The sequence below is a fragment of the Pipistrellus hanaki genome, assembly GCF_964339955.1.
Source record: "Pipistrellus hanaki genome assembly, chromosome: 3".
Classification (NCBI taxonomy): Eukaryota; Metazoa; Chordata; class Mammalia; order Chiroptera; family Vespertilionidae; genus Pipistrellus; species Pipistrellus hanaki.
The window spans coordinates 172930849-172945244 of record NC_140505.1 but is presented as its reverse complement, the minus strand read 5'-3'; the positions used below and the strand labels follow the sequence as shown (position 1 = coordinate 172945244).

Here is a 14396-nt window from a genome sequence, read left to right as displayed (position 1 = left end):
CTTTGAGGGAAACAACACAGCATTTCGAAGTTGAATTTGAAGTTTATGTAATGGAATGTGGAATAATTTGACAATCATTACTCAAGCCAAAAACTTTATAAATGAAACATAAATCAACATTTTCTTAGAATTAATAGATTGTACTATATTCTTTAATGCTTGCTGAGTATTATACTACAGTTTTAAATGCCTTAGAAGAAATTACAGATTATACCATAAATGAAAGCAAAGTTGTAATATATATTTTAGGAAAAAAGATTTCAGAAATCTGCCCTACCTCTAAAGGGTAAATAGATTTCATTCGATTGAATACAAGTTTAAGCTTTGTAACTTCCCTCGACACAAAAGTATTTTCCATCTGGGAAGAACCCCCTCCAGTTTTGGTCTTCAGGATGTCACCAACCCCTCCCATATTGCTTCTCCGTTTGAGTAAGTGAGCCAAAATAGGATGGGTCGTGAGGAATGAAATTTAGTCTAATGGTGTTGAGAGGCAATACAGTGTGGCATTCGCTCTGGCCTTGGCTACACTTAACTAGATGTAAGACATTGAGCAAATTAACCTTTCTGAATCTTTGCTTCTTCATCTATAAGAAGAAAGCAATAACAAACAGTACCTTTCTCAAATTTTTGGTATAAGGATAATATTAGAAACTGAGATAATATATGAAAATGCTTGGATAATATATGAAAAATGCTTAGAAGCCTACCGGATAAATGGTAGGCATTCATTCAACAAATGATGATGGTGATGGTGATAGTTCCGACCTCATAAGACTATAGTGAGTGTTATTATGTATACAAAGCTTTTAACACATATACCTAACTCATAGTAGGGACCCAATAATAACAAAGGGAAGCAATGATGCCTGGATCTTACAGGGATAGGGGTTTATATTTTTCTGGGGTTACACCAACAAAAGCCTGAGAATATCATATCTATTTCTTCTTTTGTCTCAAGCTATAATAGAGTTGAACTCTAAAACAGCTACAGAATCAGGGTCCCTCAGACAGAAGAAAGCACAGATGTGGCTGGTTCCCTACCACGCCTCACCTCCCCCTCCAAGAAATCAACTCACCAGCTGAAGGTTTAGAAATTTCTCGGTGGAAATCATTAATTTCCTTGGAACTTATTATACTGAAAAAAAACTGAATTTTAATTTCATCCCAACCTTCAACTGCCAACTGTGCAACCATCCGCCACTCCAAAATACTTGCATCCCACCCCTATCCCCCACACTCCCATCCCACAAAACTGGGACCGTAGAACTATTCTCCGTTAGCCCTTATTTTGTCAGAGAGAAATTCAACTTCTATAAGGGGGAAGAAAAAAATGTCTTAGGTAGGGTTTAATAAGAAATTATTTTAAAACTATCCTATTAAAATTCTTTCGGCATTAACAAGTACAAATACAAAAGAATATAGTAGAATCTATTAATTCTAAGTTAGATTTTGGCACAGACATCTCTGCCCTTCAAAGAGCTGGCAGACAAATGCTATAGCAGACCAAACTATGGGTGGCTCTGTGAAGCAGTATTTGTTGCTACAGCAAGGGCAACAGGAACACGCAAATTCTTTTCAGGAAATCAACTGGAAAGAAATGTAGAATCACTGGAATAGTCTCTAGCCAAATTTCCATTATTCATGAGACAGTCTCCCCTCATTTTAATTCGCACTCAAAGAGCTGGCACTGTCTTGTTCAAGTCACTGTCAGCAACAGAGCTTTTCAACTCGAGGAACAAAACAGAGCGATTTCAAAATTATTTTCCATTAAGCATGCAAATATCCTTCCTTCCATTTTAATTTTAAGTGTTATTGGCTTTTAAGATGCTTGGCTATGTTTGGAGAAAATAAGAGAGAAAAAAAAGTATCTCCTGAGTGCTAGAAAGTTTTTGCATGTGATAAAAAATAAAGTAGAAATGTCCCAGATGCCATTTGAATATGGACTCAATGTTAAGAATATTCTCCCTTCTTGGCCTGTATCCTACTGACTGAACAATGAATACAGGGAATAAATAAGTCTCCTAGAGACAAAAGTGCTACCAACACTGTAGGGAAGTCAATAGAAACCTCAAGCTAAAACCTAGCAGTGAAGACTGATGAGTGGGAATCCTATATAATAAGAGAGAAATATGCAAAGTATCCGTTACTCCCTGAGGCGTAATGACTACCACATAATGACCAGTTCACCAGGAGGGTGGGGCAGCCAGCTACAAGCAGGGGGTGGAGAGCTACAAGAGGGGGCATGGCAGCAAGCTATGAGGGAGGGGAGCTACAGGAGGGCGGGGCAGTGGGCAGAGAGCTCCAGGAGGCCAGGGCAGCGAGCTACAAGCAGTGGAGCTACCAGTGGCCGTGGGCAGGTGGCCAGCTGAGGAAAACAGCAGCAAGCTACTTGTGCACAGATTTGTGAGCAGGGCTACAAGTCTTATTATAAAATGAAGGCTCCTTACCCTCAGGTCATGACTGGAACAGAACGAAGATGTTCCTTCACCCTAATACACTAGCATTCATTCATTCTTTCACTCATTCACTCATTAGCATGTGGGGCATAATTCAAGTCCAACCTCTTCAAGCAAAAGGAACTCCAAGCTCCACAGAACAATATAAATAGGGTAACCGTAGTTTATCATTCAAATCGGGACACGTTTAAGAGTGAAAGCAAGCACTATCAATAATTTCTCCAGGACCACAGATATAAACCAGAACTGTCCTGAGCAAGCCAGAATGGATGATCACCCTACCTAGAGATATTGTTACCAGGTGGAGATTCTGTATCAAGTTGACAAGTTTGGCTAATCTGAGAGACCAAGGGATAGTAGAGAATATCTATCAATTTTAGGAATGCTTTTCTGTCCTTAATACTTTGTTATCTGCAATTTTACCTATGATCATTTTAAAGTAAAACTAAAAATAATAAATCTATAATACATATTCACTAGATTTTGCTAAATACTTCACTAAGTTTTCTTTGTTAAGCATTCAATGCTAACAAAAGTCTTAAGAAAAAGAGGAAATACAGGAGAAGATATTTTGTCAGTAAATTTCATACCTTGGAAGACTGGCCAATAATCATCAGTTTTCTGCAAATGGTGTAAATGTAAATAGTACCTAAATGGAGAAAAAAATCATTAACATGGTTTACAGTCAAATTATGAGATTTTTATATGCTAATGCCTATGGCTTAAGTCTGTAGTTCTAAAAATAAGCAATCTCATGAGAAAGTTGAATAATGGTTAGAGAGTTATAATCATTATAATTTGTTTTGTAACAAAATCATTAAAAGAACTAATATGACCATACTTTAAATAGGCTGACACAGGAATCTTTAGCCTCATTATAAAAACAGTTTAAGTTTTGAAATATACTGAACAAAAGAATATATTTAGTAGCATAATTTATGTACCCTGTGGTTTTATTAATTTATATAAAACGTTATTGGTCCCCATGGTTTCCTTATGGTTGAAAAACAAAAGATTTATTTATAAATAAGATTAAAATACATATTTAATCAGCATAGCATAATATTCAACATGGAAGGAAACTCATAATAATTTTAAAATCCTAACACATAATAGGTTGCATTATATTCATTTTCACTCTCATATAATATTTATCTTATTATTAAGGTACTAGTGGCCCGGTGCATGAAATTCCTGCATGGGGGTTGGGGGAAATGTGTGTCCCTCAGCCCAGTCTGCACCCTCTCCAATCTGGGACCCATTGAGGGATGTCCTACTGCCCGTGTGGATCAGGCCTAAATGAGCAGTCGGACAACCCTCTCACAATTCAGGGCTGCTGGCTCCCAAAGACTGGCCTGCCTGATTGCCCCTAACCGTTTCTGCCTACCAGCCTAACCCACTAACCACTCCCCTGCCAGCCTGATCAGCACCTAATTGCTCAACCTGATGGCCCAAATGCCCCTAAATGACCTCGCCTGCTGGCCTGGTCGCCCCTAATTGTCCTCCCCCGCAGGCTTGGTCACCCCCAACTGCCCTCCCCTGTCGGCCCGGTCACTTTTAACTACCCTCCCTTTCCAGCCTGGTCACCCCTAACTGCTCTCCCTATTGGCCTGGTCGCCCCCAACTGCCCTCCCCCACAGTGCTGGTTGCCCCCAACTGTCCTCCCCTGCAGGCCTGATCACCCCCAACTGCCATTTCTTACAGGCCTGGTCCCTCCCAACTGCCCCCCCCTGCTGGCCTGATTGCCCACAACTGCCCTCCCCTGCCGGCCAACTTGTGTCCACATGGGGGTGGCCATCTTTGACCACATGGGGGCATCCATCTTGTGTGTTGGAGTGATGGTCAATTTGCATATTACCTCTTCATTATATAGAATGGCCTTTGAGCACTCTAATAAAAAAGAGCATTTTCAACTCCTATTTAACATCATTCAAGTATGCTTTTTTTTTTTTTTATCAGATCATTAATTAAATAAGGATAGATGGCTGATCACAGGGTTGAGAGGAGGGAGAAAGTATATATCTCACTATATATAAAGGACATTAGCATGCTATAGATATAACCAAAGGTGGCAACATGCTTTAAAAAGGCATGTAATTATAATACAAGTAGTCTAAATATTTCCTATAAAATATTGGATCTAAAATTCATAACCATCAAAATTCAACAATTATGAATCCCATTTTCACATTTAAACTTTAAGCTTCTGAGAAGACAGCATCTGCTCCAAGACACATATCACTTGATTAAAACATGCCTGTAAGCATGATAAATATTAATCACATAAGTCAGTGACAAAAATATTGAATAAAATCTTAAACATATATAGCACCATACACTTCGGTCCTTAACATTCAAGGACTCAGCATTCTCACTGTGACTGCTCCCAGAACACGAAGCTATTTATTTCATGTGAGGTCCACCTGGGAAGAAACCATTTGGCTAGTAACAGCTCAAGTCCAACTTTCTTTTTTTTTTAATATGTTTTTATTTATTTTTAGAGAGAAAGGAAGGGAGAAGGAGAGATAGAAACATTGATGAGAGAGAAATATCATCAATTGGCTACCTCCTCCACATACCCTCACTGGGGATTAAGCTTGCAACCTAGGCATATGCTCTGACTGGGAATCGAACCCACCACCTCTTGGTTCCTGGGTCAGGTGCTCAACCACTGAGCAATGCCGGCCGGGCAAACCCAGCATTTTTATCTCAAGTTGGTTTTGTCCACCTCTGTCTTTAATCTTAAAAGCTAAACTATATAACTGTGTTTCTTTGTTTAAAAAAAAAACAAAAAAAGGCACCAAGGAAGGACATGCACAGGAAATGCATGCCTCTCCACAAAACATGTGATTCAGGTGAGCCTGTATAAACATGTTAGTGACAAGAACTGGGGAATTTCAGGAGGCCTCAGGAGACTGCCCTCAAGAATGACAAGGGCCCTCTGTTTTTCAAAAATGTGCCTTTAACCTTGGCTGCCCTTGTGCATCCTGACTAGAACTGATCTTTTCTTTGATGGTTCAGGATCTTGGAGATGTCCACAAATCCCCACTGCAGAAGCGTGAGGGAGAGAGAGCTGGTATAGAATGGAACCCAGGCTGAATCTTTACACCCTCAGGATATCTCTGGAAATTTGTTTTGTTTTGGTTTTGACCAAATCCCTAATATGGATTTTTTGTCTTGTCATGTGATTTCTTTTCATGAAAGATGGTCATCACCAAAATAATCTATTTGAGGCTTAAATTAGTTGGGTTCAGGTTGAGAAGTAAGGTGTTATAGAATATTCATAAACCCAGTAAAATTTTATGAAAGAACCAACATTGGTTACATATCTTAAGAAACCAAGAGTGTCTATACATATAATAACCAGTTTAAAATAAAGAGAATGAGTGCTCAGTTTTAACTGGGAAAATTAAATGTATTTTGACAAATTGATTCATCAATTTATTTTTGATTACTTAAAATCCAAAGTATTAAAACTACAGGATATTTGCATTTGCTAATCCTCTAGTTAGAATGCCTTTTCCCCAAATATGCAGATGTTTCATTTCAGGTATTTGCTCAAATATCATCTCACTGAGGCCTTCCCTGACCATTCCTTTTAAAATTGCAGCCTAACCCAGCCAGTGTGGCTCAATGGTTGAGCCATCAACCCCTGAACCAGGAGGTCAAGGTTCGATTTCCAATCAGGGCACATACCTCAGTTGTGGGCTCAATACCCAGTAGGGGGCGTGCAGAAGGCAGTCAATTGATGTTTCTATCTCCCCTTCTCCTTTCCTCTCTCTGAAATCAATTTTTTAAAAGTTAAAATTGCAGCCTAGTCCTACCCCAGGCCTGGCTTGCCCTATCTCTTCCTCAGCTTTATTTTTCTCCATAGCACAGTCTGCCATGACCACTTTGTTTTGTTTGTTTTTCATCTCCCTGAAGCAGAATGTAACCATGAGAACAGGGTTTTCATCTGTTGCCCACTCTTGTGCCCCTAGTACCTAGAATAATGCCTGGCAGTAAGTTTTGGATGAATTAATTAAAACAGGGACTGGAGTTAGTAAAAAGCTATGTTTATTTCCCTCATCCCAGCAATCCCACTCCTGGGCATAGATCCCAGATAATTCTCACACAGGTCTATAAAAGGACAGGTACAAGGATATTCATTGCAGAATTATGTGTGTAGCTGTAGAGGTACAGCAAAGCAGGTTCAGTACTTAGGAGTCTATGGTTATGAAGAATACAAGTCTGTAAGTAGAGTTAATGAACTAGATCTATACACAGGAACCTGGTTAGTCTAAAACCACAGTATTGAGCAAAAAAATATTTTTTAAAAAAGAATGAAGTCTAGAGCATGATACCACCTATATATATAAAAACACATACAGCCCACTGGTGTGGCTCAGTGGTTGAGCATAGACCTATTAACCAGGAGACCACAGTTCAATTCCCAGTCAGGGCACATACCCAGATTGCAGGTTTGATCCCCAGTAGGGGGCATGCAGGAGGTAGTTGATTAGTGACTCTCTGTCATCATTGATATTTATTTCCCTCTCTCCCTCTCTCTTCCTCTCTGAAATCAATAAAAACATTTAAAAAAAATAAATAATAAAAAAGGGAAGGGCCAAAACTGGATAGAGTGTCGGCTTGTGGACTGAAGGGTCCCGGGTTAGATTCTGGTCAAGGGCATGTACCTTGGTTGCCAGCACATCCCCAGTGGGGGGTGTGCAGGAGGCAGCTGATTGATGTTTCTCTCTCATCGATGTTTCTGACTCTGTCCCTCTCTCTTCCTCTCTGTAAAAAATCGATAAAATATAAATAAAATAAAAAAGGAAAGGAAAGGAAAGGAAAAGCACAAACCAATAAAAGGATGTAGAAGATCCGAAATCATTTCCTCTTTTTCCCCTAAGAATATATATCTATGTGTGCTCTTAAAAGGACAGCACCCAGGGACCATATCATTTCACCACTAAAGCAAGGCCTGACTGTAAGACCCAAACCAATGGCTTGTCATACTTCTTGAGCACAGAACTTCTGTTCCTGCTCAGTCCCTACCAAGACCTATGACCATCTCAGGTGGAGAGATGGCAGCAGCTACTCTGGGGAACAGATCCTCTTAAGACTAATCAAGTACAAAAGCTTGACAATTACTGAATTTAAAATTTTCTTCCAAAGTCAGCCTCATTCATGGCAGCAAATGTAATTTTCAATCAAATTGTCAAAAAATTATTTGGGGACAGTGAAGAAGGAAAAGGCTAGGAAATGTATTTCAATTACCATAAATGAGCTAAAATTCAATATGTTTTCTTTCAAGTTAGTTTGTCCTACTCTTATGCACAGAGAACATACTGTATTATTTTTCCTTTGAGAATATATTATCCAGAGAACAACAGCAAATGACTCATTACAACTTTTAATTGTAACTTTAAAGAGAAATTAAATTTAAATGATAACTCTTTAAAGAGGAAAAATAGCTGCTACTTTAATATATATACTAGAGGTCCAGTGCACAAAATTCATGCACAGGTAGGATCCTTAGGCCTGGCCAGCAATCAGGGCCGATTGGTGCCTTCTGGCTACCAACCAGGGCCTTCCTTCCCCAGCTGCTGGCTAGCTGGCTGCCTGCTGGGACCTTCCTTCGTTCCGTGCTGCCCCATGGTGGTCAGCACATGTCATAGTGAACAATTGAACTCCTGGTCTCCTGATCTAACTCCAGAGGGGACAATTTGCATATTAAGCATGTGTGTGTGTGTGTGTGTGTGTGTGTGTGTGTGTGTGTGTGTGTGTGATATAGATAGGAAGATAGATAGATAGATAGATAGATAGATAGATAGATAGATAGATAGATAGATTCCAGAGAAGGAGAGAGAAAAATAAATGAGATAGAACCATCAATTGGCTGCCTCCTGCATGCCTCCTCCCACAGCCTATGCAAGTACCCTAATGGAGAACTGAACCTTTGACCTCTCATTACATAGAACAATTCTCAACCAACTGAGCCACCCCAGCCAGGACAATGCTACATTTTGATAGATGATATTTCATGAGACAGATATATAATGGATATATGTATATAAATATAAATGAATACATATGTACATGAATATATAGTATATATGTATGTAAATATACTATACATACAAATGCTTGTTACTCAAAACCAACTTGGAGAAGAAGGTTGATATGTAGGAAGCCACAGTCACTGCTCAAAGAATTTGAGGAGAAGACCAATAAATGGATGATGCCTAGAACCAATCTAACCTGCAGTGGTTTTTTTATTCTTCTCCACTTATATTTATTTACTAACTCTGGGCTCTGCTTTCTATATACCTGAAACTGATCATCCCCACAGACTCTAACCCTTCCTTGAAGAGAAAACCCAAAGACATGCTTTGTAAGTTCCTGCATAGGAGGACAAACTAAAATGTAATAATGGTGTAAAAAATAAAAAACAAGCGTGCTACTATGAAGTAATTATATTTTAAATCAAGAAGTAATCAAGTTAACATCAAACTTGGCATTCACATAACTTTCTGAAAAACACGATGGAAAATAAAATACATTGGCTTATACCGTTGTAGATGATCCAGCAGAGGTGCTCCTGTGGCAAGGCCACCTGCATGATGAGTCTTAAGGAGGACAAGATATGCAGACACTGGATCACGGACTCTTTGTTCTGCAGGTTCAAATCATTGTCACAGACCAGCTGGTAGCTGCAAATATTTTTTCCATTTAAAGCATGAAACTGAAACGCATGGGAAAATATAAATATGAATATAAAGTTGATGCAACTTAGAAAAACTTTCCTTAAAATATTTTTTTAAAAAAAAAACTAAAATGGAAACAATTGTGCTCAATTAATTTAATAGATTAGTATAGTGCTATAGACTGAATGGATCCCCCCCCCCAAATTCTTATGTTGAAATATATCCCCAATGTGATGGTGATAGAAGGTCATGAGAGTAAACCCCTCATAAATGGGATTAGTGCCTTTCTAAGAGAGACCCCAGAGAAGACCCTATGCCTTCTGCCATCTAAGGACACTTCGAGAAGCAGAAAGCAGGCTCTCACCAGACAACCAGGTTTTCTAGCATCCTGGGCTGAGCCATCCCTGCTTCCATAAAGTTAGAAAAAAGTTGTTGTGTAAGCCACCAGTCTATGAATTTTTTATAATATCCCTAACAAAGTAAGACATACAAAGATAGGTCTCTTCGAAGCATCCATTTCATTAAGATGATTACTTTTCCTTAATCAAAAAATTTCAAAAGCAAAAGAAAGTACAAAATCCTATTTCCAAGAATATGGAATTGAGTCACTTTTTTGGAAACTCACCAAATAGCATTTTAACATATTAATTTGGGTATAAATATTACCATTTACACAGTGATTCGGCAAATGTTTATTGACCACCTCAACTGGCCACACTCTGCTGAGCAATAGTGACTCAAAGTTGAGGAAGACATGGCCCCTGTTCTTGGCAAAAAGAAGAGGATTCCGGGGACAAGCAATGTTAGGAATGCTTAAAGTAGTTTCAGTGGTCACTGGATTGAAAGACTTTTGAAAGATTAAGTAAGAAGGCTTAAGATAAAGAGATTAGGTTATAGAGGTGGTTCATGGTCAGAACATGAAGAGCGTTCCAAGCCATTCCAAGGAATATAAACTTTAGCCAAAAGGCTAAGTCAAAGGGCAGAGGGGTAAAACAATTTTATTTACACTTTAGAAATTAATTATGATAAAAGTGTGGAAGATGGAAAGCAGAGGGGAGGGCACAAAGCTACACGCAGGGAGGCTGGGAGTAATCAGAGGGGTCTGAGATAGTCCAGACATACCAGGGCCCTGAAATGGGGAAAGATTTAAGTCTTGTCTGAGTCAATGGGATTCAGTGGCCAATAATGTGCAGGAGATAAGGGAGGAGAAGACATCTGTGATGATTTCCTGCATGGGTGACTGGCTGGAGGCAATTATAGAGGAAAGATGGTGGGTTAAGCTTGGAATATGTCAAGTTGAGATGTCTAAGACATAACTGGATAGATGTGAAGTTCTGAAGAGAGTACTAACGAGCCCTGTTAAAACTAGGGGGTGGACACTCTTAGTAATACAAATGGGCCTTATCTACCATATATATTTCCTACTTGGATACATGTACACTATTTCTAGCCACCATGTAGTTGGTATCACAGAAGATATTTATCAAATGTATCTCAAGTTGGAATAATTATCTTCTAAGTGCTCTCTCTCTCTCTCTCTTTTACAAACAGATAATGATACCTAACAGTTTTTGAGTGTTGGGCCCTAGTCTAAGTCTTTTGTTATCTCAGCAACCTCAAAACAACACTAGGAAGCAGGTCTTATTATTATTTCAATTTTTACAGATGAGGAAACTGCAGCACAAAGAAATCGCAAGGTCCCATCATTAGACAGTGGAAAGCAGCAATTTGAACTCAGGCAGTGTGGATCCAGAGATCAAATCCATATCATCTCTGTCATAATGCCTCCTTATAGTACATACAAAGAGGATAATTAAATATTACATACATGATTATAAATGTTCACACAAAACTTTGCTGTTAATGGTTTAACAGTGAATTGTTCATTATTACTGCTTCACCTATGATCTTTATGCATATAAATCCAAGATCTATTTCTCTAACAAAACTTCTCAAGACCTCTAGTTCTGTGTTGATAGGTTCCTACTGGACTAAATTTTCAATCTTATTTTATTTTTTATACATATTTGTTAAAAAAATGCAGAATGCCAGTATCATGCCAGTACCTCAAATTAAGCATGCAAAATAAAACACAAAATTATTGTGTGGCCAGCATGGCTCAGTGGTTGAGCATGGACCTATGAAACAGGAGGTCACAGTTCGATTCCTAGCTAGGTCATATGCCCGGGTTGTGGGCTCAATCCCCAGTGCAGGAGGCAGCCGATCAATGATTCTCTCTCATCACCAATGTTTTTCTCTCCCTCTCTCTTCCTCTCTGAAATAAAAATATATTTTTAAAAAAACACACACAAATTCTTCATACCTTTTTGCACCCATCACAACAGTCCTGATGGCAAGCTCTTATACTGTATTCATTGCTTTACCTTCTGCCTTCAGTCTTTTGCCTTCTAATCTATTCTATGTATGGCTCCTACTAATTCTGACTGTATCACTTCATCTATTCATCCAGTCAATAAAGCTTTATTGAGGATCTATTATATTTGTAATATTATTATTAAAAAGTAAACAAATGAAAATGTAGCTGGTGACAATAACTAATACCAAAATAATAAAGCAGGGAGTGCATGAGACCTGAAGGAAGTAAAAGACGAGCCACACAGATAACTAAGATAAAAGCTTTGTAGACAATGGAGCTCACCAATGCACTGGAGCTAAGCTGGGGATACAAGGTGAAAGCAGGATAATAGCGTGTGTGTGTGTGTGTGTGTGTGTGTGTGTGTGTGTGTGTGCGAGAGAGAGAGAGAGAGAGAGAGAGAGAGAGAGAGAGAGAGAGAGACAAAGAGAGACAGAGAGACAGAGAGACAGAAAGAGAGAGAGAGCGTGAGCGAGTGCGATGGACCAGAGTGGGCTAGGAGGGGCCTTAAAAATCTAAAGTCCTAAGCTTTTCATTCAGTCCTCTCCCCAATGGGGTGCCAACTTATCTTGCCCTGTATTTCCATTCATGCACCTATGATACAGACAAACATACTTTGAGATTTTCTGCTTATTAAGCCACATGTTTCCAAGGCTTTGAAAGATCAAGTTTGGAATAACAGCTTAATAACTCATTAGGGTTCAAAAACCAACCCTGTCCATTGCTTTAAGTGGACTGGTTTCTTAGTCTCTAAGAAGCCTCAGTTTCTTCATCTGTAAGAAAGGCATAATAGTACCCTCCTTTTGAGACTATAATGAGGCTAAAAGATGACAATTCATATACTGCATGTAGGAGAGCCTAGCACATGGTAACTCTTCAACCAGTGAATAAATGGTAACAATTAACATAACACTGGTATACCAAAAATAAAGCATAAAATATTATATCAGAAGATCTGTGTTTCATCTCCAGAGCCAATAGTTAGGCTCTGTGCTTAGCTTTATTTTTCTCTTTTGTAAAATAAAAATAATAATAGTATCTAACTCACACAGTAAATGTGAGGATCAGATGTTTTAAGTTTTTAAAATGAAAGTACCCTGCAAATATTCGTTATTGTAATGACAACTGTCTGCTGGATGAATGCGTGATTAGAGTGACGCAATCTCCAAAGCATCTTCGTAAAGTCTAATAAGTGTCCCTTCTTATCTAGCACTGAAAACATTTATTAAGCAACTTGTAGCACACAAGTAAATGCTATGCTAAACACAGGAAAGACATTTAGAAGCTATCAACAAGAGGATATATTGCATAGCTAATCATAACTTATAGCAATTTTAGCTGCTTTCATCTTACTGTATTTGCAGCAGTTTGGTCTTCAACGCCATTTGGAAAAAAGACAGTTTTGAATTGTTGTATATCTGCTATGCTCTCATCAAAGCTGATACTGAACTGCTGAAGGTATCTTCCATAGCACTGTAAAAGGGCCAATTTATACTCCTAAAATAAAAAGAACACTTGATGAAAATTTCAAAATAGCATTTTTCTTATTAAATGTCTTACAAATATTAAAATTACATTAATTATTAAATTATTAACACTAGGTACTACTTAAATTATTGTAAATAATAGCAATCTTGATTATTACCACTATTACTACCACCATTACACTATTACTACCATTATCATTTCCAAACACACATTATGTGATAGATATTGTGTATTATTTTGTTTAATTCTCCTATTCATGTGTATTATTTCATTTAATTCTCCTATTGTGAGATAAGACTATTATAACCTTAAAGATGAGAATATCCCCAAATTCAATATCATCTTGATGGTAATCCACCTCCTCAGTCAGAGAGGGAGATGAGTTGTGTTACTAGTCTTGCTTTTCTGATACTTCCCAAGCTCTAAACAAAGAAGGAAATACAAAGATGGGGAGGGGAAAAGGGAGAGAAAGAGAGAATGAGGAAGAAAAAAAGGGAACGAGGAAGAGAACGGCAAGAGAAACAGAGAAGGAAGGAAGGGAGGGAGGAAAGGAGGGAGGAAGGGAGGGAGGGAGGGAGGGGAGATAAAGAGAAGGAAGGAGGGGAGGGAGAAGGGGAGAGGAAGGACAGGTGAGAGAAAGCAAAGGGAGGGGAAAGAGAGGAAGAAGAGAAAAACACACATGAGCTGGCTAAATCTCCCTTTGATCTTTCAACAGTCTCAGAAACTGCATCAGGTCAAGCCAAAAAAGTCTGAGCTATTGTTAGTTATGATTTTGTTAGTTTTAAGTCATGCTTATATTCCCATTATAAAGTCATATGCCTCATTTCTGTAGCCCCCAAGGCGCAGTTGATCTGGAGAGTTTCAGAGAAGTGGGTGTGAGTAGGGCTCTGAAGTATGTGTCTGTTGCAACCCTTACTCAGCTTCCTCTCCTGTAACTGTGTGTCCAGGACAAACAAATGCCTTTCAAATTACCTAGCCCCTTGGGAGGCATCCACAATCAAATGCTGTTTTGTTTCTATTTCTATTGACTTGTTTGTTACTGGTCACTAATTAATTCTGGTTCTTTTCTGTTCTAACTTGATTCCTATAATGAATTCGAATCTATGTTCCAAACAAGAGTATTCTAACAAAATGATCTTTACTGCAACTAAAATAAAGAAATTCTAAAACCAAAGTAACAAGTCAAGTTCATTTTCAGGATTACAAATATCTTCTTTATCAGTCCACTTTCCCATCAGTGAAAAGTATTTAAAACATTTCATTTGCTTCCTTCAACCAAATTTTAAAATATCTAATATATACACCTCTCTGAAATATTCTGACTCCTTAGTCACTACTTATCATCCACTTGTTTTATCAACTTCTCACATGCTCCTTCCTCCTTCCTCC

The 14396-nt window shown here is 38.5% G+C and overlaps 1 protein-coding gene across 1 annotated transcript in view; it reads right to left on the bottom strand.

Moving 5' to 3' along the window:
* The window catches only part of CFAP54 (cilia and flagella associated protein 54), a 239556-nt gene that overhangs the window by 215034 nt on the left and 10126 nt on the right, over positions 1-14396 (bottom strand). Inside the window, 3 exon segments of the mRNA XM_084878469.1 lie at positions 3047-3105; positions 9012-9183; positions 12873-13016. Coding sequence (XP_084734595.1) covers positions 3047-3105; positions 9012-9183; positions 12873-13016 — 375 coding nt within the window.